Source organism: Globicephala melas, chromosome 13, assembly GCF_963455315.2.
Source record: "Globicephala melas chromosome 13, mGloMel1.2, whole genome shotgun sequence".
NCBI classification, from domain to species: domain Eukaryota; kingdom Metazoa; phylum Chordata; class Mammalia; order Artiodactyla; family Delphinidae; genus Globicephala; species Globicephala melas.
In genome coordinates, this window is record NC_083326.1 from 58,194,873 (window position 1) to 58,218,836 (window position 23,964).

At 40.9% G+C, this 23,964-nt stretch overlaps 1 protein-coding gene across 2 annotated transcripts in view; it reads right to left on the minus strand.

The window, feature by feature from the left end:
* LAMA1 (laminin subunit alpha 1) overlaps nucleotides 1-23,964 on the minus strand; it is a 164,990-nt gene that overhangs the window by 100,639 nt on the left and 40,387 nt on the right. For both annotated transcript variants that reach the window (XM_060311142.2, XM_060311143.1), the window contains exons 4-6: nucleotides 10,417-10,659; nucleotides 9,246-9,425; nucleotides 6,326-6,415 (exon numbers count right to left, since the gene is read on the minus strand). In XM_060311142.2, the coding sequence (XP_060167125.1) occupies nucleotides 6,326-6,415; nucleotides 9,246-9,425; nucleotides 10,417-10,659 (513 nt within the window). The remainder of the gene's footprint in view (nucleotides 1-6,325; nucleotides 6,416-9,245; nucleotides 9,426-10,416; nucleotides 10,660-23,964) is intronic.

Consider the following 23,964-nt stretch of genomic DNA (forward strand, 5'->3'; position numbering starts at 1 on the left):
CTGTGTGAGATTTTGTCTGTATAGCTTTGCTTCCACCATTTGTCCTAAGGTTCTATCCATCCGTTTTTGTTTTTCTTTACATTTTTTCTTAATAATTATATTTTAATTTAATAACTTTATATTTTACTTTATTTTACTTTATCTTCTTTCTTTCTTTTTTTCCTTCCTTCCTTCCTCCCACTGTCCCTCCCTCCCTTCCTCCTTTCTTTCTTTCCTTCTTTCCTTCTTTTCTTCTTTCTTTTTCTTCCTTCCTTCCTTCCTTCCTTCCCTCCTTTCTTTCTTTCTTTCTTTATTGCTACTTGTACTAATTTGTTCTCTCTACTTTTTCTCTCTTTTATTCTGAGCCGTGTGGATGAAAGGCTCTTGGTGGTGCAGCCAGGAGTCAGTGCTGTGCCTCTGAGGTGGGAGAGCCAACTTCAGTACACTGGTCAGCAAGAGACCTCCCAGCTCCACATAATGCCAAATGGCGAAAATCTCCCAGATCTCCATCTCAACACCAGCACCCAGCTTCACTCAACGACCAGCAAGCTACAGTGCTGGACACCCTATGCCAAACAACTAGCAAAACAGGAACACAACCCCACCCATTAGCAGAGAGGCTGCATAAAATCATAATAAGTCCACAGACACCCCAAAACACACCACCAGACGTGAACCTGCCCACCAGAGAGACAAGATCCAGCCTCATCCACCAGAACACAGGCACGAGTCCCCTCCACCAGGAAGCCTACACAACCCACTGAACCAATCTTAGCCACTGGGGACAGACACCAAAAACAACGGGAACTACGAACCTGCAGCCTGCGAAAAAGAGACCCCAAACACAGTAAGATAAGCAAAATGAGAAGTTAGAAAAATACACAGCGGATGAAGGAGCAAGATAAAAGCCCACCAGACCTAACAAATGAAGAGGAAATAGGCAGTCTACCTGAAAAATAATTCAGAATAATGATAGTAAAGATAATCCAAAATCTTGGAAATAGAATAGACAAAATGCAAGAAACACTTAACAAGGACCTAGAAGAACTAAAGATGAAACAAACAATGATGAACAACACAATAAATGAAATGGAAAATACTCTAGACGGGATCAATAGCAGAATAACTGAAGCAGAAGAACGGATAAGGGACCTGGCAGATAAAATAGTGGAAATAACTACTGCAGAACAGAATAAAGAAAAAAGAATGAAAAGAACTGAGGACAGTCTCAGAGACCTCTGGGACAACGTTAAATGCACCAACATTCGAATTATAGGGGTTCCAGAAGAAGCAGAGAAATAGAAAGGGACTGAGAAAATATTTGAAAAGATTATAATTGAAAACTTCCCTAATATGGGAAAGGAAATAGTTAATCAAGTCCAGGAAGCACAGAGAGTCCCATACAGGATAAATCCAAGGAGAAATATGCCAAGACACATATTAATCAAACTATCAAAAATTAAATACAAAGAAAAAATATTAAAAGCAGCAAGGGAAAAACAACAAATAACACACAAGGGAATCCCCATCAGGTCAACAGCTGATCTCTCAGCAGAAACTCTTAAAGCCAGAAGGGAGTGGCAGGACATATTTAAAGTGATGAAGGAGAAAAACCTGCAACCAAGATTACTCTACCCAGCAAGGATCTCATTCAGATTTGATGGAGAAATTAAAACCTTCACAGACAAGCAAAAGCTGAGAGAGTTCAGCACCACCAAACCAGCTGTACAACAAATGCTAAAGGAACTTCTCTAGGCAGGAAACACAAGAGAACGAAAAGACCTACAATAATGAACCCAAAGCAATTTAGAAAATGGGAATAGGAACATACATATCGATAACTGCCTTAAATGTAAATGGACTAAATGCTCCCACCAAAAGACAGAGATTGGCTGAATGGATACAAAAACAAGACCTATATATATGCCATCTACAAGAGACCCACTTCAGACCTAGAGACACATACAGACTGAAAGTAAGGGGATGGAAAAAGACATTCCATGCAAATGGAAACCAAAAGAAAGCTGGAGTAGCAATTCTCATATGACAAAATAGACATTAAATAGACTCTATTACAAGAAACAAAGAAGGACACTACATAATGATCAAGGGATCAATCCAAGAAGAAGATATAACAATTGTAAATATTTATGCACCCAACATAGGAGCACCTCAATACATAAGGCAAATACTAACAGCCATAAAAGGGGAAATCGACAGGAACACATTCATAGTAGGGGACTTTAACACCCCATTTTCACCAATGGACAGATCATCCAAAATGAAAATCAATAAGGAAACACAAGCTTTAAATGATACATTAAACAAGATGGACTTAATTGATATTTATAGGACACTCCATCCAAATACAACAGAATACACATTTTTCTCAAGTGCTCATGGAACATTCTCCAGGATAGATCATATCTTAGGTCAAAAATCAAGCCTTGGTAAATTTAAGAAAATTGAAATTGCATCAAGTATCTTTTCTGACCACAACGCCATGAGACTAGATATCAATTACAGGAAAAGATCTGTAAAAAATACAAACACATGGAGGCTACACAATACACTACTTAATAACGAAGTGATCACTGAAGAAATCAAAGAGGAAATCAAAAAATACCTAGAAACAAATGACAATGGAGACACGACCACCCAAAATCTATGGGATGCAGCAAAAGCAGTTCTAAGAGGGAAGTTTATAGCAATACAATCCTACCTTAAGAAACAGGAAACATCTCGAATAAACAACCTAACCTTACACCTAAAGCAATTAGAGAAAGAAGAACAAAAAAACCCCAAAGTTAGCAGAAGGAAAGAAATCATAAAAATCAGATCAGAAATAAATGAAGGAAACAATAGCAAAGATCAATAAAACTAAAAGCTGGTTCTCTGAGAAGATAAAATAGATAAACCATTAGCCAGACTAATCAAGAAAAAGAGGGAGAGGACTCAAATCAATAAATGAAAAAGGAGAAGTTACAACAGACACCACAGAAATACAAAGCATCCTAAGAGACTACTACAAGCAACACTATGCCAATAAAATGGACAGCCTGAAAGAAATGGACAGATTCTTATAAATGTATAAACTTCGAAGACTGAACCAGGAAGAAATAGAAAATATGAACCGACCAATCGCAAGTAATGAAATTGAAACTGTGATTAAAAACCTTCCAACAAACAAAAGCCCAGGACCAGATGGCTTCACAGGCGAATTTTATCAAACATTTAGAGAAGAGCTAACACCTAACCTTCTCAAACTCTTCCAAAATATAGCAGAGGGAGGAACACTCCCAAATTCATTCTACAAGGCCACCATCACCTTGATACCAAAACCAGACAAGGATGTCACAAAGAAAGAAAACTACAGGCCAATATCACTGATGAACATAGATGCAAAAATCCTCAACAAAATACTAGCAAACTGAATCCAACAGCACATTAAAAGGATCATACACCATGATCAAGTGGGGTTTATTCCAGGAATGCAAGGATTCTTCAATATACGCAAATCAATCAATGTGATAAACCATATTAACAAATTGAAGGAGAAGAACCATATGATCATCTCAATAGATGCAGAGAAAGCTTTTGACAAAATTCAACACCCATTTATGATAAAAACCCTGCAGAAAGTAGACACAGAGGGAACTTTCCTCAACATAATAAAGGCCATATATGACAAACCCACAGCCAACATCATCCTCAATGGTGAAAAACTGAAAGCATTTCCACTAAGATCAGGAACAAGACAAGGTTGCCCACTCCCACCACTCTTATTCAACATAGTTTTGGAAGTTTAAGCCACAGCAATCAGAGGAGAAAAGGAAATAAAAGGAATCCAAATCGGAAAAGAAGAAGTAAAGCTGTCACTGTTTGCAGATGACATGATACTATACACAGAGGATCCTAAAGATGCTACCAGAAAACTACTAGAGCTAATCAATGAATTTGGTAAAGTTGAAGGATACAAAATTAATGCACAGAAATCTCTGGCATTCCTATACACTAATGATGAAAAATCTGAAAGTGAAATCAAGAAAACACTCCCATTTACCATTGCAACAAAAAGAATAAAATATCTAGGAATAAACCTACCTAAGGAGACAAAAGACCTGTATGCAGAAAATTATAAGACACTGATGAAAGAAGTTAAAGATGATACAAATAGATGGAGAGATATACCATGTTCTTGGATTGGAAGAATCAACATTTTGAAAATGATTCTACTACCCAAAGCAATCTACAGATTCAATGCAATCCCTATCAAACTACCAATGGCATTTTTCACAGAACTAGAACAAAAAATTTCACAATTTGTATGGAAACACAAATGACCCCGAATAGCCAAAGCAATCTTGAGAAAGAAAAACAGAGCTGAAGGAATCAGGCTCCCTGACTTCAGACTATACTACAAAGCTACAGTAACCAAGACAGTATAGTACTGGCACATAAACAGAAAGATAGATCAATGGAACAGGATAGAAAGCCCAGAGATAAACCCATGCACATATGGTCACCTTATCTTTGATAAAGGAGGCAGGAATATACAGTGGAGAAAGGACAGCCTCTTCAATAAGTGGTGCTGGGAAAACTGGACAGGTATATGTAAAAGTATGAGATTAGATCACTCCGTAACACCATACACAAAAATAAGGTCAAAATGGATTAAAGACCTAAATGTAAGGCCAGAAACTATCAAACTCTTAGAGGAAAACATAGGCAGAACACTCTATGACATAAATCACAACAAGATCCTTTTTGACCCACCTCCTAGAGAAATGGGAAAAAAAACAAAAAAACAAATGGGACCTCATGAAACTTCAAAGCTTTTGCACAGCAAAGGAAACCATAAACAAGACCAAAAGACAACCCTCAGAATGGGAGAAAATATTTGCAAATGAAGCAACTGACAAAGGATTAATTTCCAAAATTTACAAGCAGCTCATGCAGCTCAATAACAAAAAACCAAACAACCCAATCCAAAAATGGGCAGAAGACCTAAATAGACATTTCTCCAAAGAAGATATACAGATAGCCAACAAACACATGAAAGAATGCTCAACATCATTAATCATTAGAGAAATGCAAATCCAAACTACAATGAGATATCATCTCACACCAGTCAGAATGGCCATCATCAAAAAATCTAGAAACAATAAGTGCTGGAGAGGGTGTGGAGAAAAGGGAACACTCTTGCACTGTTGGTGCAAATGTAAATTGGTACAGCCACTATGGAGAACAGTATGGAGGTTCCTTAAAAAACTACAAATAGAACTACCATATGACCCAGCAATCCCACTACTGGGCATAGACCCTGAGAAAACCATAATTCAAAAAGAGTCATGTACCAAAATTTTCGTTGCAGCTCTATTTACAATAGCCCGGAGATGGAAACAACCTAAGTGCCCATCATCGGATGAATGGATAAAGAAGATGTGGCACATATGTACAATGGAATATTACTCAGCCATAAAAAGGAACAAAATTGAGCTATTTGTAATGAGGTGGATAGACCTAGAGTCTGTCATACAGAGTGAAGTAAGTCAGAAAGAGAAAGACAAATACCGTATACTAACACATATATATGGAATTTAAGAAAAAAAAATGTCATGAAGAACCTAGGGGTAAGACAGGAATAAAGACACAGACCTACTGGAGAACGGACTTGAGGATATGGGGAGGGGGAAGGGTGAGCTGTGACAAAGCGAGAGAGAAGCATGGACATATATACACTACCAAACGTAAGGTAGATAGCTAGTGGGAAGCAGCTTCATAGCACAGGGAGATCAGCTCGGTGCTTTGTGACCGCCTGAAGGGGTGGGATAGGGAGGGTGGGAGGGAGGGAGACGCAAGAGGGAAGAGATATGGGAACATATGTATATGTATAACTGATTCACTTTGTTATAAAGCAGAAAGTAACACACCATTGTAAATCAATTATACCCCAATATAGATGTTAAAAAAAAAAAGTATAAACATGATTTCTAACTGCACGTGATTTTCACTTGACTATCTTATAGAGAAGAGCTTCAAAATTCAAAAGGTTACTGAATTGCACACTTAAAAACGATTAAAATGGTAAATTTTACGTTACCTTTTTTTTAAACACCTCCAAAAAAAAATTTATGGAAAGAATTTAATTAGAAACATATTCTCCTACCAACACAAAATTAAATTGTTTAAAAAAATTAAACCAGTTAAATTATCTGAAAATCTTTTTTTGTGGCTTGATTTTATAACTTTCAACACATGCCTTGAATAAAAAAGTGCAATGCAAATATTATAGCTACAAGTGCTATTTTGAATTTTTAGTAAAATGTGAAATACTATAACTCACCTTTATAGTTTCATCCCATGGGCAGCTACTAGCATGGCCATAACAAATACACATTCCTCCAACAGAAATGTCTTTTATTGAATAGTAATACTAAGGAAAAAGAAAGTAACAAGCAAAAATTAAAACCTCTTCTATTTCAGTGAGAAGAAAATGTTGGCACTCCAACAAATATCTCAGTTGTTATTGGTAATCAAAAACACAGATATGCATTTTAAACTATATTTCATGCACAAGTAAATATAAATAAAATATTTATGTTCAATTAATGTAAACAATGTTCAGGGCTTCCCTGGTGGCGCAGTGGTTGAGAGTCCGCCTGCCGATGCAGGGGACACGGGTTTGAGCCCTGGTCTGGGAAGATCCCACATGCCACGGAGCAACTGGGCCCATGAGCCACAATTACTGAGCCTGTGCGTCTGGAGCCTGTGCTCTGCAACAAGAGAGGCCAGAACAGTGAGAGGCCCAGGCACTGCGATGAAGAGTGGCCCCTGCTTGCCACAACTAGAGAAAGCCCTCGCACAGAAACGAAGACCCAACACAGCCATAAATAAATAAATTATTCATTAAAAAAAAATGTTCAAATTAGCTCATCAACAGAAACCAAAGGAGTTTAAAAAGAATTTCTCAACTTGGCTGTATCTTAAACCGAGGCAGTCATATTCAAAGGCCATGTTACTGAAAACCCTAAAAATATTCCCAAATTGAACACAGCCCTATATAAAAAGGAATAACTCATGACCAATTAGGATTTATCCCATCGGTGCAGAGTTAATTTAACACACAAAAAAATCAATAAATGTAAATCACCACATTAACAGAATAAAGGAGAAAAATCATATGATCATTTCATTAGATGCACAAAAAGCATTTTACAGAAGGCAACACCATCAATTAAAAAACAACTCAGCAAACCAGAAGTAGAAGAGAACTTCTTCAGTCTAATGCAGGCGTGTCTATGGAAAACCTAGAGCTAACAGTGAAAGATTAAGTGCTTTCCTCTTGAAATCTGCTCTTACCATTTCTATTCAACATTCTATGGGAGGTGCCAGCCAGTTCAATAATGCAAGAAAAAAGAAGTCAAAAGCAAACAGAGTGCACAGTAAGACTAAACTGTCATTATCTGTAGATAACATGATTGTGTACATAGAAAATCTATCAAAAACTACTAGAATATGTGAATTTGGCAATGTCTCAATCAACAAAAATTAATTGTACTTCTATACACTAGCAATGAACAAATGGAAAATAAATGTTAGAAAGCAAACCATTAACACTAATATTCAAAAACATGAAATACTTAAAAATAAACTGAACAAAAGATTGACAAATAAACAAATAATAGATCATTGCCAAGAGGAACTTAAGAAGACAGAGATAAGTGGGGAGGTATAGCCCATTCATGGACTAGATGATCCAATATTGTCAAAATGTCTTCCAAAATTCCTCCTAACTCGATCTGTGGAATCAATGGAATCCCAATGAAAGTCTTAGCAGGATTTCTTTCTTCCCTTCTTTCTTTGTTTCTTTCCTACTTTCTTTCCTTCTTTTTGGTATTAATTGACAAACTGATTCTAAAATTTATAAGGAAACACAATGAACTTGGAACAGCCTAACCAATCTTGAAAAAGGACTGAGTTGGACTATCATGGTACCTGACTTCAAGATTTACTGCAGTAATCAAGAAAGACTGTTATTGGCATAAGGATAGACAAATAGATCATTGGGACAGTATAGAGTCCAGAAACGCACCCACAATGATACGGTCAAGTAATTTTCAACAGGGCACCAAAACAATTTAAAGGGAGAAAGGAAAGTATTTTCAACACATGGTGCTGGAACAATTGTATATACACATGGGGAAAAAACAACCTTCGCCTCTACCTCACACCAAATACAAAAATTAACAAGAAAAGGATAATAAACGTGAAAGCTGAAACTATAAAGCTATTATAAGAAAGCATCGGAAAATATTTGTGTAAACTTGCGATAAGCAAATATTTTTCAGAAAGGAATAGAAAGCACTAACTATAAAAGAAAAACGATAAACTGGACTTTATCAAAATTAAACCATCTACTCCTCAGAAGTCATAGTTAGGAAAAGCAGATAAGCAAGAGACAAACCAGGGCAGGAGAAGGGATTTGCAGTATAGACACAACTGACAAAGGATTTCTACACAGCATACATAGATATCTTTTATAACTCAGGAATAAGGAGATGGATAACCCAATTTAAAAATGGATAGAAATGTCATCAGATACAAATAAGGACACGCTCAACATCAGTCATCAGGGAAATACGAATTAATACCCCGAGGAGATGCCACCGCATGCACATCAGCACGGCTGAGGCGACAGTGACCGACGCCCCGATGTGTGAAAGTGTGCGGTGCACCCAGAGCCCTCACACACTGCTGGTCTGTAAAATGACATAGCTGCTTCCGATAAGGCTTAGAAAATTCCTAAAAATTAAACACATAGCTATCCTGTAACTAAGTAATCCCACTCCTACTTTATCCAAGGGATTTGGAAATGTTTGTCGCCACAAGCCTTATACGTTTACTATACACTGAAAATATGTACGTTTTCCTGGATGTAGCTTATATCTCAAACTTTAAAATTTTCTTCTAAGTGGGAAAAAACTCCAGCCATTCTCACTTGCTTGATCAGATGTAGAGCCAGATTAGAAGGTGAAGAAATGACCACTACATCTGCTGCATGATGGCGTTATGGGATGGGTGGGGACAGGGGGACCTGAGGGCACCACGTCAGAACCATAACCTCGTTTAAAGGTGGCATTTTTAACAAAGCATAACTAACGTTCTTCAACAAAAATAAGAAAAAAAGGCCAACCTGGGAGGAAAAGTCTATTTCCCTGAAACAACATAAACTTTTCAGCGGTCAGGAGCCCTGCCACACTCACTCGTCTTGTGACAATAGGGTCGAGGTCTTTAGGGTCCCGGTGGCTGAGGGTCATAAGATCGGCATTGAGGGTTCGAATGCGCTGTAAGCGCAGGCGGATGTATCGTGCAGAAGTAAATTCCAACAACTTGGGTGAAAGATCATCAGAGCTTGGTCTGCCATTGATTAGCGATGTATGAATCTAGAGATAAAGACATCAAAATAAACAAATATCAATTTTAAGCATGCAAAAAATAACCCTGATTGTTCACATTCAGGACATAATCTTTACAGATACTATCTAAAATCAAACCAAACAATGGGCTTCTTATAGAAATCTGTCTAATATTCATTGACACTTGTGAACAGCATGATCACAGCCCAAGTTCAGTTTATTGAAGTTATTCGTTGCAGTGTCTCAGGGATTGCGGGAAACTTTTAAACAGGACCACTTCTCCCAGTGAAGTGAGGGCATTTTGACGTGTATCCACAGGCTTCTCTGAAACAGATTCTAAATGTCATGAATAGACTGGGGAGAGTGGGGGAAAGTGCCAGAAAGCTTTGTAACTCCCATTTTCTCATCTCTGCTCTTGAAACAATGCAGGGCTTGCTGCAGAGTTCCTGCTGTGAAAAGCACTTGCAGGGTTTTTGTAGTTTTAGCTCATCAAGGTATGCTACCAAGGCATGGCTTGTTTTTGATTACACTCTGACTTAAGGATGTGTGTGCAGTCCGGGCATGGAGAGCACAAAGCTGGAATATTTCATGAACCATCTCCAACCCTGAACACCTCCAGGGGCAGGGAGAACTTCCCAGAGAAAACTGGGAGCTCTATATTTTAGAAGCATTTTCGCTCTCTTTAATATTTTAACAAATCTTGTTGCCTTGGTGTCATGAGAAAGATGCTCTGAGAATGATCTGATGGAGTTATTAAATCACAGCACAGTGAAGGTTGAGGGACCTCCCTGAAGGGAAGAAATCAATAAAGTAAAATGTGTCAGTGGTGACATTAATCATCAGTAGACACCAGTCAATGGCACCTTAACTACAGCAGCTAGATAGTTAAAGATCTCTGTGATCTGTACCAGGAGAGCTCTATTTTGAGTGTTTCCTGTTGGCTCTGTGATGGCTAGGTTGTCCCTGGAGGTGACACTGATGAAAAAACAGACCTCCTGGCCAGCAGGGGGCGCCATACCTCTCCGTGCTCAAGCGGCACCAGCCTGGAGTAATAGGAGGTGCAGATCACTTCGTCGTCTGCCCTGTAAGTGGGCGGCCCCCGTCTTGGAGTGATATTGTAATGAGTCAAACATTCCGTGTCACTAACTGCATAGTACTGCCAGGGGCTGAACTCCATGCCGTCCAGAGAATGCTCCAAAATCCAGTTTCCAGGCCGAGGGGCATTAGCAGCTTTGATGATGACATAAGCGACTTGAAAGACCTGGAACAAAGACACTGAAAACTGTCAATCGAAAATCAGTAACAAGTGCTCAAAAACCAAAGTGCCTCTTGAGAGCGTTGCCACCCGATGATGGCCAGTGTCTCTCACTGCTCTTGAGGCTAACTGCTCATAAGTGTTAATCAGAAATGTATCTTGTAAATGTTTTCCTGATGGCATTTGTCTTCAAAACAAACTCAAAAAATACTCACAAATAAATTTGTATTATTATTATTATTGTTGTTATTAACAGTGTTAATATTGACATAAGTGCTTGTTTTCTTGTTTCCAATGTCTTCTTCCATCAGGATTCTGAATGATAATAGTTGTATTATATTTCATTAGTAGTCGTGTTAAATGTATTTCTCATATAGTGATTTGGAGATAACACAGCTGAATATGAGAAAAAAAGTCAGCCCGTTACACACTTATCACGATGGTTAAAATCCACAACACTGACAACACCAGATGTTGGTGAAGATGTGGAGCAACAGGAACTCTCATTCGTTGCTGGTGGGAATGCAAAATGGTACAGCCACTTGGGAAGACAGTTTGGTGATCTCTTAAAAAATTAAACACAGTCTTACCATACAATCCAGCAATCATACTCCTTGGTATTTACCCAAAGGAGTTGAAAACTTCCATAGGTGAATGGATAAAGGAAGTGTGACACATCCATACAACAGAATCTTATTGTGATTTAAAAAATGAACTCTTAATACACAAAAAGACATAGAGTAAACTTAAATGCATATTGCTAAGTGAAAGAAGCCAATCTGAAAAGGCTACTTACAGGATGATTCCAACTATATTCCCTCTAGGCTTGTTGTTTTTTTATTTTTGGTTTTAAGCTTCTCCCCATCTTAGCCCTCACCAATTCTAGCAACACAAGAGCCCCTTAAAATTAACCCAGCTGGGGCTTCCCTGGTGGCGCAGTGGTTGAGAGTCCGCCTGCCAATGCAGGGGACATGGATTCGTGCCCTGGTTCGGGAGGATCCCACATACCGTGGAGCGGCTGGGCCCGTGAGCCATGGCCGCTGAGCCTGCGCGTCCGGAGCCTGTGCTCCGCAATGGAAGAGGCCACAACAGTGAGAGGCCCGCGTACCACACAAAAAAGAAAAAAAAAAAAAATTAACCCAGCTGAAGCCACAATATTTCACATTTATCTACTGAATTATTCCCTGCAAAGGACGGTTTTATCTCATTATAATAACTCTGTTCACCTACAAGAAATGTCTCCCAATAAAATTTAGTCTATAAATGGTGTAAGTGTGAAATGTTGAGTACCCATGTTCATGTGCAATTTTCCTCTAGAACACAATCACTGTTTCTAAAGCACATTAAAAGCAAAATGATGTTCTCAGATTTCAATAATCAGGAAAATCAGGAACTGTGTATCTGTTATGAAAGTTTATATCTGGAGCTGAATGTCCAATGTTTAAAAATCTAGAACTGTCTTCATCGATTTAAACTACTCTTTTTTTTTTTTTGCAGTACGCGGGCCTCTCACTGTTGTGACCTCTCCCGTTGCGGAGCACAGGCTCCGGACGCGCAGGCTCAGCGGCCATGGTTCACGGGCCCAGCCGCTCCGCGGCATGTGGGATCTTCCCGGACCGGGGTACGAACCCGTGTCCCCTGCATCGGCAGGTGGACTCTCAACCACTGCTCCACCAGGGAAGCCCTAAACCACTTTTTTAAAAATTAAAATAATGCAAAGGCCATTTTGTCCTAGCATAAATATCTCCAGAACATTCTCCTATGAACATAATTACATTTTTTTCTGATTGGAAGTGTATTTTTAAAAAACCCTTTTCCCCAATTTAGTAATTCATATATTCCATAATTTATATTTTTAAAGTCTACTATTTTTTAATATTACTGGAAAACCAAACACTTCTCAGAAATACCTGGCAATTAATCTTACTGTCTCCTCTACAGCTAGTCCTGAAGAACATCAGGGTTTTTTTTAATGCAGCTTGGGGGAGGTTAGTTTCACCTTTGCAAAGTTCCAGCACTGTCCCAGAACACCATGATGGAAACCGGCCTAAGTAGTTTTCCATTTGGTTTTCATACTGATGCCCAAGCTAACTGGAGGGAGGACACCCTCTTCTTTACTCATCACTGTCCAATTGCCTTGCAACTATTTTCACCATAAAAGGAGAAGTCTATGAGCATGTGGACCACTGTGGAATGTTAAAATAGACTTCACAAATTGCAGGTGCCAAGTGAGATGGCATGATCAGGCAGCCCATTTGAGAGGGACGGAAATCAAGGTCATTTACAAATGGACTGACTGCATTTACCTTCTGTTTTCCAATTTCACATTTGAAAATGGACAGAACCAACAGGTTCACCTCCTGTGTGCTAAGAACTTCATGTATATCATCCCATTTAACTCCAAACAACCCCATGAGTTTCAAGTCATTGTGGTTCCCATTTTACATATTTGGAAACTGATACTTAGAGAGGTTAAAAGACAACCTACTGAGAGTTGCAGGTCCCAATGAGAAACCAGGGGTCTCACTCCAGAGTCATTAGCATCCACTAGACACCCCCCAAATGTCCACACACACTAAGGTCATTGAATTTTCTTTTTGTAACCCCAGAAAAAGACTCCTACATTCACTTGGGCGCTGGGTTCATGTCTAAACAGGCACCGTGGCAATTGTTTCTGTTAACTCTGCAGTTTCTGTTGTGACGGCCCAGGATGTGTGGCGGGGAGGGGATGGAGAGTGTGCAAGGAACAAAAACGAATGCTATGTAGCGCCCGCTATGGCCAAGGACAATGCTAAGTCCTTTATTAGAATGACTAGTCTTCAGACCCTTCCAACTACGTTCTTCTTATGAAATATGTACTGTCACTTCCCCTACTTTACAGATGAGGAAACCGAGGCACAGAAAGGTTACATAATCTTCCCAGGATCTCACATGTACTAATATGTAAACCACACTTCTACAGATTGCAAGGAAAAAGAATGAAACTCCCAGCTGAGCAGCTGGTGGGTACCAATCTGGTTTTCCAAACCACTGACCTCAACCAGTAGCAATTATTTCAATACCATGTTCTTGTACTTTCATCAAACGCTTGTCAGCTTTTAGACGGACAGCTTAGTCACGTGTAACAAAACGTAACCCAGTGGAAGAACCACCATAACGGGAAAACTTCAGGATCATCCCTCCAAGGATCAAGGTCTTCAGCTATGAAGCTGGGCGTTGTTCTCACAGTGTCTCACTAGTTCTCTAGGTCCCCAAATTGGAGACTAGGAAACAAGCCAAGAAAGGGACTATGAAATATAAATCTGCAAAAGAGGAAGAGGAAGCTATGAAATATCTAAACGCTATTTGTTTTCACTTAAGTCACGTTATTGGCTGACTTATGTCTCCCCAAAATTCACAGGCTGAAGTCCTAACCCTTAGTACCTCAGAATGTGACTGTATCTGGAGAGAGGGTCTTTAAAGAGATAATCAAGGTCAAATGAGGTCAAATGGGTGAGCCCTAATCTCATCTGACTGGTGTCCTTTTAAGAAGAGAAGATTAGGACCCAGACGTAGGGGCAACCCTGTGAGGATACAGTGAGAAAATGGCCATCTGCAAGCCAACGGGCAAGGTCTCAGAAGGAATCAACCCTGCCAACACCTTGCTCTTGGACTTCCAGCTTCCAGAACTGTTTGCTAATAAATTTCTGTTGTTTAAGCCCCCAGGTTTCGGTATGTGCTACGGGGGCCCTAAGCAAATGAACACAAGCTAGTCTAATTCACCAATTGTGTGTTGACAGACCAGTCTTAACACCCCCTACAGAAAAAGTAAGGAATTCTCTGTTAATATATAGAATTTTAAACCTTTGCCCAAATGAAATCCGTGATATTTCTGTTGCTGCTTTTTAGCATGGTTGACTAAAGTGCCTTTTCTCTCCATATAAGGTTGGCTGAACACAAAGTGATGATGCAGGGCTTTCACTAAATGCAGAGTCACTGAGGTCTTGCCAAACCTGCAGCTGATACAGCCACTTTCAAATCCACTTTCATCAGGGTTTTCTACCAAGAGGCCTTTGTTAATGATCACTGGAATGCACATAAACAGTGCCACATAAATAAAGCACACATACACCAAACACCGCTTTCTACACAGGAATCCAGACAGGAATTTCCATGTGGGCCTCAACCTTAAATATATTAAAACCCCCTCAGGCACAGAGATAAGAAAAATACACAGAGCGTAATTCTCCAATATCAGGGGCCAGCTTCAGACGTGCTCAGGGAAGCAAAGTGCTTCTTCTCCACAGAAAGCTCAGCTGCCTAAGCTGCAGGGGCCCAGATACCACACGGGACCCCCGGCTGGAAATTCTCCACACAAGCACTTACCTGCCTCCAAGGCCATAATGAAACAGTGAATGGAGAATTGTTTTCTCTTACCCGATGGGAAAAACCTTTTCACAGGCAAAAGAGGTTTAGTTTTAACAGTCAAATTAAACTTTTAAAAAAGAGTTCGGTCTATTTGGTAAGTAACATTGCTCAGTTATCCCTATAAAAGTGGTGAATCTGTGCTCTGTCAGCGTTATTTCTTAGGACCTTATTAGACAATAAGATTCAAAATGATCGTTTGAGCTAACGTTTATTACTCAAGAATAAAGAAATAACTATTTATTAGAAGTCTAATTACTAATGCAGCTATGACTCCCTTGTGGTTTTACAGAGTATGGATCACGGAACTAACTAATCAATTGATAATCATGTGAAGTAGCAACAAACACTTGGCAGAACAAGAGAAGTTTGGGGCTTGGACGTTCACTTGGCACGTAGGATCCGTGGGATACACATTTTAGGTAAATCTCTTACGGGCAATGATCTTGAAATGTCATTTCTATTTGATTTTAGTGGCTGTTTTACCATTATTGCCTCGGTTTAGGACCAGTATACAAAATTAACAGACAAAAGGAAATAGCTTCATGAGTGAGAAGAGAAGTGTGGAATAAAATAGGTTTGTTTCTCTTTAAATTTGCTGCTGTCAATAGAAGTGCGGGATAAACACGTCAGAATCCAGTCTCTCTCCCCCCCTTTCTTTTCTTCTTGCTTTTTCCTTTTATTGAGGGCAGGAGGGACTGGCTACTTGTAATGGCAAATTTAGATCAAGTAGGTTTTTTTCCTTAAAATTCTTAAGCTTCGTGTCTCAGGAAATCAAGGAAGGCTCACTTCGGAAGCAAGCTCAGATTCTTCAGGTGGACCCTGAGGAAAAGCCAGGGTGAGAAAGATGATGAACAAGGAAGGAAGCGCAGAGAGACGGGCCCATCACAGAAGTACAGGGGAACCAGGACCAGTTACCTGAAGGTGGGAAAGGGGTATTTAAAGCTCCTTCAGAAGGAGTTCTGTTTCTCAATAACTAGAAAAGTTACCTCAAAAAGAGCCCACGGGGCTGCCCTGGTGGCGCAGTGGTTGAGAGTCCGCCTGCCGATGCAGGGGACATGGGTTCGTGCCCCGGTCCGGGAGGATCCCACATGCCGCCGAGCAGCTGGGCCCGTGAGCCATGGCCCGTGAGCCTGCGCGTCCGGAGCCGGTGCTCCGCAGCGGGAGAGGCCACAACAGTGAGAGGCCCGCGTACCGGCAAAAAAAAAAAGAGCCCACGATAAGCTGTCCCATGGTCCATGAGCCACTAGTTCCGTCTCAGGATGCTAGGGGGATTATCTCAAAGGATACGTGTTGCGCTACATTAAGAATCAAAACTGGAAAGTAAGAGGCTGGTTTCCGTCCTTAGTCTCCATGGATCTCCCTGTAGAATTGCTCCCAAAGTTCAATTTCACCAAGGGTTCTGGGAAGATTTTGCTAGGTTTTGTGGGAGGTGAGTTGGAACGACCTCAAAAGCACAGCCAGGCAGGTCACCAAATGTCCTTTGTGGGGATCTTCACTGATTTCCCCCACCTGTAGGTGCCGGGTGACAGCTGAGCCCCAAGAATGAGATAAACCCGCTGCAAAATGCAGTTACCGGCCATTCTAGGACCTGGGAAATGCAAAGAGCGGCTTTCCCATCCCCCGACTCCTGACCACCGGTCAGCCGGAGCCATCGGTTTTCACCCAGGAACATCTCAGTCTTTGAAGTTACATTGGGCTTTTCCCCCAAATGCAGTGCAGTTTGTTCACAGGGGAACAGAGGGGGCAGTAAATACCATTCCTTCCTTTCCCTCCCGAATGTGAAGGGGGCTTGGGAGTCCATCATGGAGATGGAAGGAAGTCAGCAACGTTCCAGGAAAAAGCAAAGCTGGAGGCGGCGGCCTCGACGGTGGCTGCAGAGGTCAGCCTGACACTTTGCCTCTGGTGGCACAGGCTGAGTGGACACACGCTCGGTGGCCTTGTCCTGTGGGTCAGGGACCTGGGCCTCCTGAGAACAGCCTGCCCGGAAGAGAGACAGATGGAGCCCCGGAGTGATGTGGTCAGCTCGTCTCCCCGTTAGAAAAATGACTGCCCCTCTCCTGGGGGGAGGGCAGGCAGCAGAGATGTTACTGTCAGAGAAGCTCGCCTTCCTCCGCCAACCAGGACACAGGACACTGGGACCAAGGACGCCCCTAACACCTTTTCACTGGAGATCCATTCAGTGAACACTGATTGAGCATCTGCTTTGGAACAGGACCGTGGCGGGTGCCACAAAGACAGCGGTGAAGTGGGGGACACGGTCACGGTGGCCTGGATGCCCCGATGGGGAGACAGAGGTGGGCCAAGTCCCCCGGGAGAAGGACGGAAGGCGGCCAGGGTGTCTGGCGGGGGCCAGCCTAGTCTGGAGAAGGGGTGGTCAGGGAAGGCTTGCCTGGAAAGTGGGGGAGACTGAGTAGGAGATGTCTAGGTAAAGAGAGGGAGGTCAGAGGGATGGAGAGTGGGACCCTGCGGGGCCAGAGCATGGAGTGTGGGACATAGCAGGAGGCCCGGCTGGCTTGAGTGTCGAGACGGGAGGGGACTGGACAGGGCAGGGCTCTCTGCGAAACGTTAAAACTTCTAGACCATTCGAAGACCCTAAACCAGGGAGTTACCAGGTCACCAGGGATGAAAAGATTGGGTGCCGGAACTGGATGCTGGTGCCAGGAAATCGTGAGAGCTGGTGGTGTTGACACAGTGAAGACCAAGACTAAAGTAGAGAAAAAAGCCAGCGGGTCTTAAAGAGTTTGCCAGAAGGTCCAGTGTGAGTGAGAAAGAAAACACGGAGGCCCAGCGGGGCTTTCCAGCTTTGGCCAGACCCCCTCTCCACCTCAGGAAGATGGGACAGGTCTCCCCGACATGGCCCCAAAGCCCACACTTTGCCCTTCTTCCCTCAGTCCCAGAGAATGTCTGGCTGAAAACATGTGAAAGCTTCTTTTCACTTCCTCTCTTGGTCCTCACGTTGACCTATGGTGCCCGGCAGGTCCAGCAATGGTTAGCAGCAAACCGCCTGACAGCTCTCTTTTCATCCCTCATCGTGAGAAAACAGTTCAATTGCACCTCAGAAAGTAAAAGGGGCCCCAATCTTTAAGCCTCACAAATCCAACTGGCGACACCGTCTAGAAAAGCTGTGCAAATCTGCACTTGACTAACTCCATTAAACATTAACCTGTGAGTTACACATTTACAGCCTCTAGACACAATAATTATGTGTTTCTTTCACTAAATCTAGCTGAATCGCTTATAGTTTTAGCCCTAGAGAGATTAGAAAGCAGTTTTTGTTTATGCAAGATTTCACTCAGTACATGGAACCTTGGTCTACATGCTATTTGAAGATTCTCATCTTTCTTTAGGTACCTCTAACCTCACTGAGCATCTATCATTCGTCAGGCATCAAGCTGACACTTCATCACATTTAAAGCTTTTTTAAAAAAGGAATATCTAAACAAAGGTCTTATACAGGAAGGCTTTTGTTTATTTAAAAAAGTGCGGTGGGAAGCTAAGTGGCACAGCTGCATGGAAAACAAGATGGCGGTTCCTCAAGAAAGAAACTTAGAATTACCATGTGATCCAGCAATTCCACTCTGGGTATATACCTACAAGAACTGAAAGCAGGGACTCAACAACAGATATCTGGACAACAATGTCTATTGAAGCACTATTCACAGTAGCCAAAAGATGGAAACAAACCAGATGTCTACCACGGATAAATGGCTAAACAAACTCTGGGATACAGGGGAATATTATTCAGGTGTGAAAGTTTGATACCTGCTACAACATAGATAAAGCTGGAGGACATTATGCTAAATGAAGTAAGCAAGACACAAAAGGACAAATACTGCATGATTCCACTTACATGAGTTACCTAGAATAGTCGAATTCATCGAGACCCAAATCAGAATTGCGGAAAATGGGGGCAGGGGAGGGGAGGATGGGAAGGTACTGTCTAATGGGGACAGAGTTTCAGTATGAGATGATGGGAAAGTTCTAGAGAGGGATGGTGGCGATGGCTGCACAACAATGTAAATGCACTTAGTGCCAGTGAACTGTACACCTAGAAATGGTTTAAATGGTAAATTTTATGTTACGTATATTTTACCACAAGAAAAAAAAAGGTGTGAAAATAAGGAGAGAAAAGTGAATGATACAAAGACTCAACTTTTTGTGGAAGATGGAGATTTCTAAATTGAAAATGACGAGGGGCCAACCCTGGAGAAGCCAACCGAGCCATCTGGAGGGCAAGCTAGCAGCTCAGAGGGGATGCGTGAAACCCTGTCTTTCCCATGACCCCATTTCTGTCAGTTTCTTACTAAGCTCTAGTGGGGCCTGATGACACGTCACAAAATACAAAACTGGAGCCCAAACTGTTAGGGTTTGAGAGTGAAAGGAGACCCCTGAGTGACGTGGCTGGAGACTCTCAGCTCAGAGGGCGGCATCTCCTCCTGGTGACGTTGACTAAGTGCCCGGCTGACCTCTGGGCAGCCCTATTCTTGGCCTGGCCCTGGAGTCTGGTACAGCATTGTAAATGATCCTAAATGGTGAGCATCTCAATGGAGGCCTAAGAAACAGTTATTTCACGGGCTTTCTTGTGCTTCTAGCACCTGAAGAACAAAGATAAATATCTTCTGATTGTATGCCATAAAATAGAGAAAACAAAATTTTAAATTATAAGACTGACAATTCTCATGGTCACCTAATAGCGGGGAAAAGGTATTGGACACTATTAAAACAACACTAGATAGGTCACTTTATGATGTTACTTTTAGAAAGATGATTAAGAATAACTCAAATTTGATTAAAAAAACTATTATAGAGAGGGTATATGGAAACTCAATTTTTCTGTAAATCTAAAACGTCGCTATAAAATAAAGTCTATTAATTTAAAAAGACACACAAAACAAAGGAACAGGACTATTTACACATGTTATAATAGTTATCAGTTATTCTAAGAAAGCTTAAACCCCTCCGGTTGGCTGCACAGAAGCTAATAAGTGGTTTTCAGGCTTCACCAAACTTCTCAGGTATGTGGCCTTCGATAGCTGTGGCATCCCAGCTAATTATCTGCAGGTTTTAAATTGATCTCACAGTTTTCCCAGCCTTCATTTCTGGACCTTATGGGGCATGGAGGCCACCAAGCCAGGGCGAGCCAGTGCTCTCCAAGTATCTGTGCAAAAATGTCAAAGGAGAACAGAGCTGAATGCACTGGCACAAGCAGGCCCAGTCCCTGAAGAGTTTCCACCTTTGTCACTACTTCGGCAGCCTCCTCACCTCACCAAGGCCAATGCTTGCAGAGTCAGACTTCCAGAATTACTCTCCACCCTCCTCCCAAAAAGGTAGTGATGAACAGATCTTAAATTTCTTACAATCCAGAGAATTACAGAAGGAAATGTAATGTTTCCCAGGATTCAGGCTTAAAGTGATAAATCCAGCTGTGTTCTCTACACCCCACTGCATTATTCACAATGAATATTGTATATCACATTGTATATCACATTGTAAGTGTGAAATAACAAATAGAAAAACACTTTATAAAATGCACGATACAGATGTAAGGTATCACTATCAGATTTGCAATCACTTTCCCTAAGCGCCATAGTTATTCTGCTGACCACTGGCACCTCTCAAGATGATGATATTTGCAGTTCATTCAATTTTTTTCTCATTTGTTATGACTTGAAAATTCTGTCCTGCCTCTTACACTGATTTTCAAATATCTAAAACTGTCACCACCATTTGACAAAGCATTTGCCTCATCAGAGGTAAATAATCATGGCATAATTTACACATGTGAAGGTGATAAACAAGACCAAACAAATATTGTCTAAGCATCTGAAGTCAGCCCGGCGCTCCCAAATATATGTTCAATACAGTGACCAAATGTAAATAAATGAATATATGCTATATCTGAATGAATGAGTGAATGAATGAATAAGTAAATTCCTTGCTATTCAATTAACAGGGAACAAAGAAAGAAAGAACCTTTTAGTCTCCATGCTGCTGAGAGGTTGTGAGACACACTCTTTTATTCACTGTTAGTGAGTATATAAATCGAGCAATATTTTTGAAAAAAAATAAAACAATAAAAATTAATTTTCAAAAATGTTTAAGCTCTTTTGGTTTTGGTTTTTTTGTTGTTGTTGAATGAGTGAATTTATTGCATGTTTCCTTATATAAGCACCACTTAGCAACATCATAAGCGAATTCAGTAAGCTTTACAGAATTTGTAGACATTCTCACCATTGGGCCATTTTTTTGTGCTGACCCTTGCTAACACCAAGGGTTTTAACAATAAAATGGAAAACATCTTTAGGGGGTTAATTAATGAAACCTTGGTAAACATCTTTTTTAGTGATTAACCTTAATAAAAGACAATCTCAAGTACTTGAGAAATGTATGGATAACATGTACGTACTCTTGAGTAATTTCCTCAAATATTTATTAGTCAAGTTTCTCACAGGAGCTGGACGATGGTCCGTTCAAGTCTGGAGTATCTATGCTGCTAAATTAAAATCTTCATGCTTTGGCTATCCAATGCACAGGTGACAAGACTGACGTTGTTTTGGAGGTTAAGAAATTGTATGTAATTTCCTCTGAGGGGACAAAAGATTTCTTCTCCTTAGGAAACAACTTTTAGACTTATTCAAGAGCTGAAACAAAACTCAGCTGACTAGTTTTGTAAAATGTAGTATTACAGAAATTGCTTTAGTCTGGAAGAAATGTAAACATAGTTTATTACCAGTTTGTACCTTCACCATAGAAAAACCTTAAAATCATTCTTGTGGAATGTCTGATTTTCAGTGGCATTGTCAGATGGTTGAGTAGCGAGTCTGAAGAGACAAAGCTGGGGCCAGTATATGGAAGGCTGAACTTTATAAGGTATTCAACAGGATCTGCTGAAAATATTTCAGCAGAAAAATGAAAGACAGTTCTTGTGGCAGTGATGTGAGGAATGGCCTAAAGTTGGGGAAGATGAGGTAGCGGATGTGAGGTAATAAAGTCTTTTACTGGAGTGATGGCTACGAATATATTTAAGAAATGAATGCGACTAATATTCAAACAATTAACAGGACCCAGTAAGAGGCTAGATAGAAAGAATGGAGAATCCCTGACTAGAATGGGAGAAAGCAGCAACCCCTGAGTAAAAGCTTACTATCAGAGACAAAGCCAAAGGTAGAGCTCTGATCTCCTGATTCCCCATCCATTTCTCTTTCCACTGTAGCTGTTGACTGATTTGGAATGTTAAAGCTGGTCTGAAAGACCACAAGCTTCAGTAGGCAACCTGATATGGCATAACAAAAACTCAGTAAAATTACTTTGAGGATTTTTTTTTCTTAGACCATGGTTATAATTCTAGCTTTTGTGCTAACTAGCTTTAATCTTGGGCAAATCATTTGCCTTTGACACCTCTTACGTTTTTATATGAATTTATTTCTTTTGTTAATATTGCACAGACGTTTTTCTTGTCTCCCGCAATAAATAATTTCTTTGAGGGCAGTAATATGGACTATAGGTGGATCCTCTACCGTTGATTGTTTATCATACCTAAGCAGTGGCTCTGTGAAATGGTGTCAAATTAATTAATATAAATAGTTGAGAACATCTTGTTAGAAACAACACGAAATGTTAACAGAAACACAAACAGGGCTTCCCTGGTGGCGCAGTGGTTGAGAGTCCGCCTGCCGATGCAGGGGACATGGGTTCATGCCCCGGTCCGGGAGGATCCCACGTGCCGCGGAGCGGCTGGGCCCGTGAGCCATGGCCGCTGAGTCTGTGCGTCCGTAGCCTGTGCTCCGCGATGGGAGAGGCCACAACAGTGAGAGGCCTGTGTACCGCAAACAAAACAAAACAAAAGAACCCCACACAAACAGAACCTGAACTGTTCACATTAATTTCGGCTAGTGGGGAAGCTTCCCTACCTTTTATTAGACCTCTGGCTACTTAAAATGAGTTTCTAGCATTCATAAGTACCTGAAAGCCACCGCCATGTTATATTTTATTAAGAGAAGAAAATGTCCCATTTCACAGGAGAACCATTTCCCCACACTCTTCTTCATCCTTCCTCCCAAAGATTTCATGTGGCAGCAACGAAGGGCAAGGGGCACCCTGAAAACGACCTTTCCATTTTTGAGTTAACACAAACAATGGCTTGGTTTGGCTTCTGTGACCTTCACTGGAGAAAAATGTTGTACAGTATATATGTAAGTTTCCTCAGCTTCTTGTGATTGATAGATAACGGCAGTATTCAGTCCTTACTCCTGTGCAAACTACTTTGGGGCACAGGAGGCAGGAGGCCCACAGAGGAAGGCTTTTGGATTCGCAGAACTCTCCCTATACAGCACTCGGCGTCAGTATAACCTGAAAGTTCTTGCCCCAGGAACTCTGGCCAGCACACCCTTTTCTGGGGCTTCTTAGGTTATTGGCTCCAGCATAGGTGGGTAGGAGAGCTAAATCAGCAGAAGAAAAGCAAAACTGAGGAAGGAAGAGAGGAGAGGTCATAAGAACAAGGGAGCAGAGTCTGCGACTAATAAACACTGAGATGGCTTTTTTATGTGATTTGTAAAATGTCTTTAGAGGCAATTCCAAAAGAAAAGTTTCAAAAATATTCTAAGTAATATCAGCATCACTACAATAAGTGCATGGCCTCCCAAGGGTACCATTTTAAAGGATAATCATTTGATTCTATGAGTTATATGATTGTTTTAAAAAAATATTAGAGTTTATTTTAAAATTCAATATAAAAAGCACTGCTTAAGTGATGGCTGTGACCCACAAATATAAGGAAATTTGTAGGATGTGTGGGTGGGATGGAAACGCTATTAATTTTATAGTCTAAGGACTAAATTCAGCGCTATGTACTTCTGCACTGGCCACCATTAAAAACTGAGGCTGCTGGACATTTGATGAGGAAAC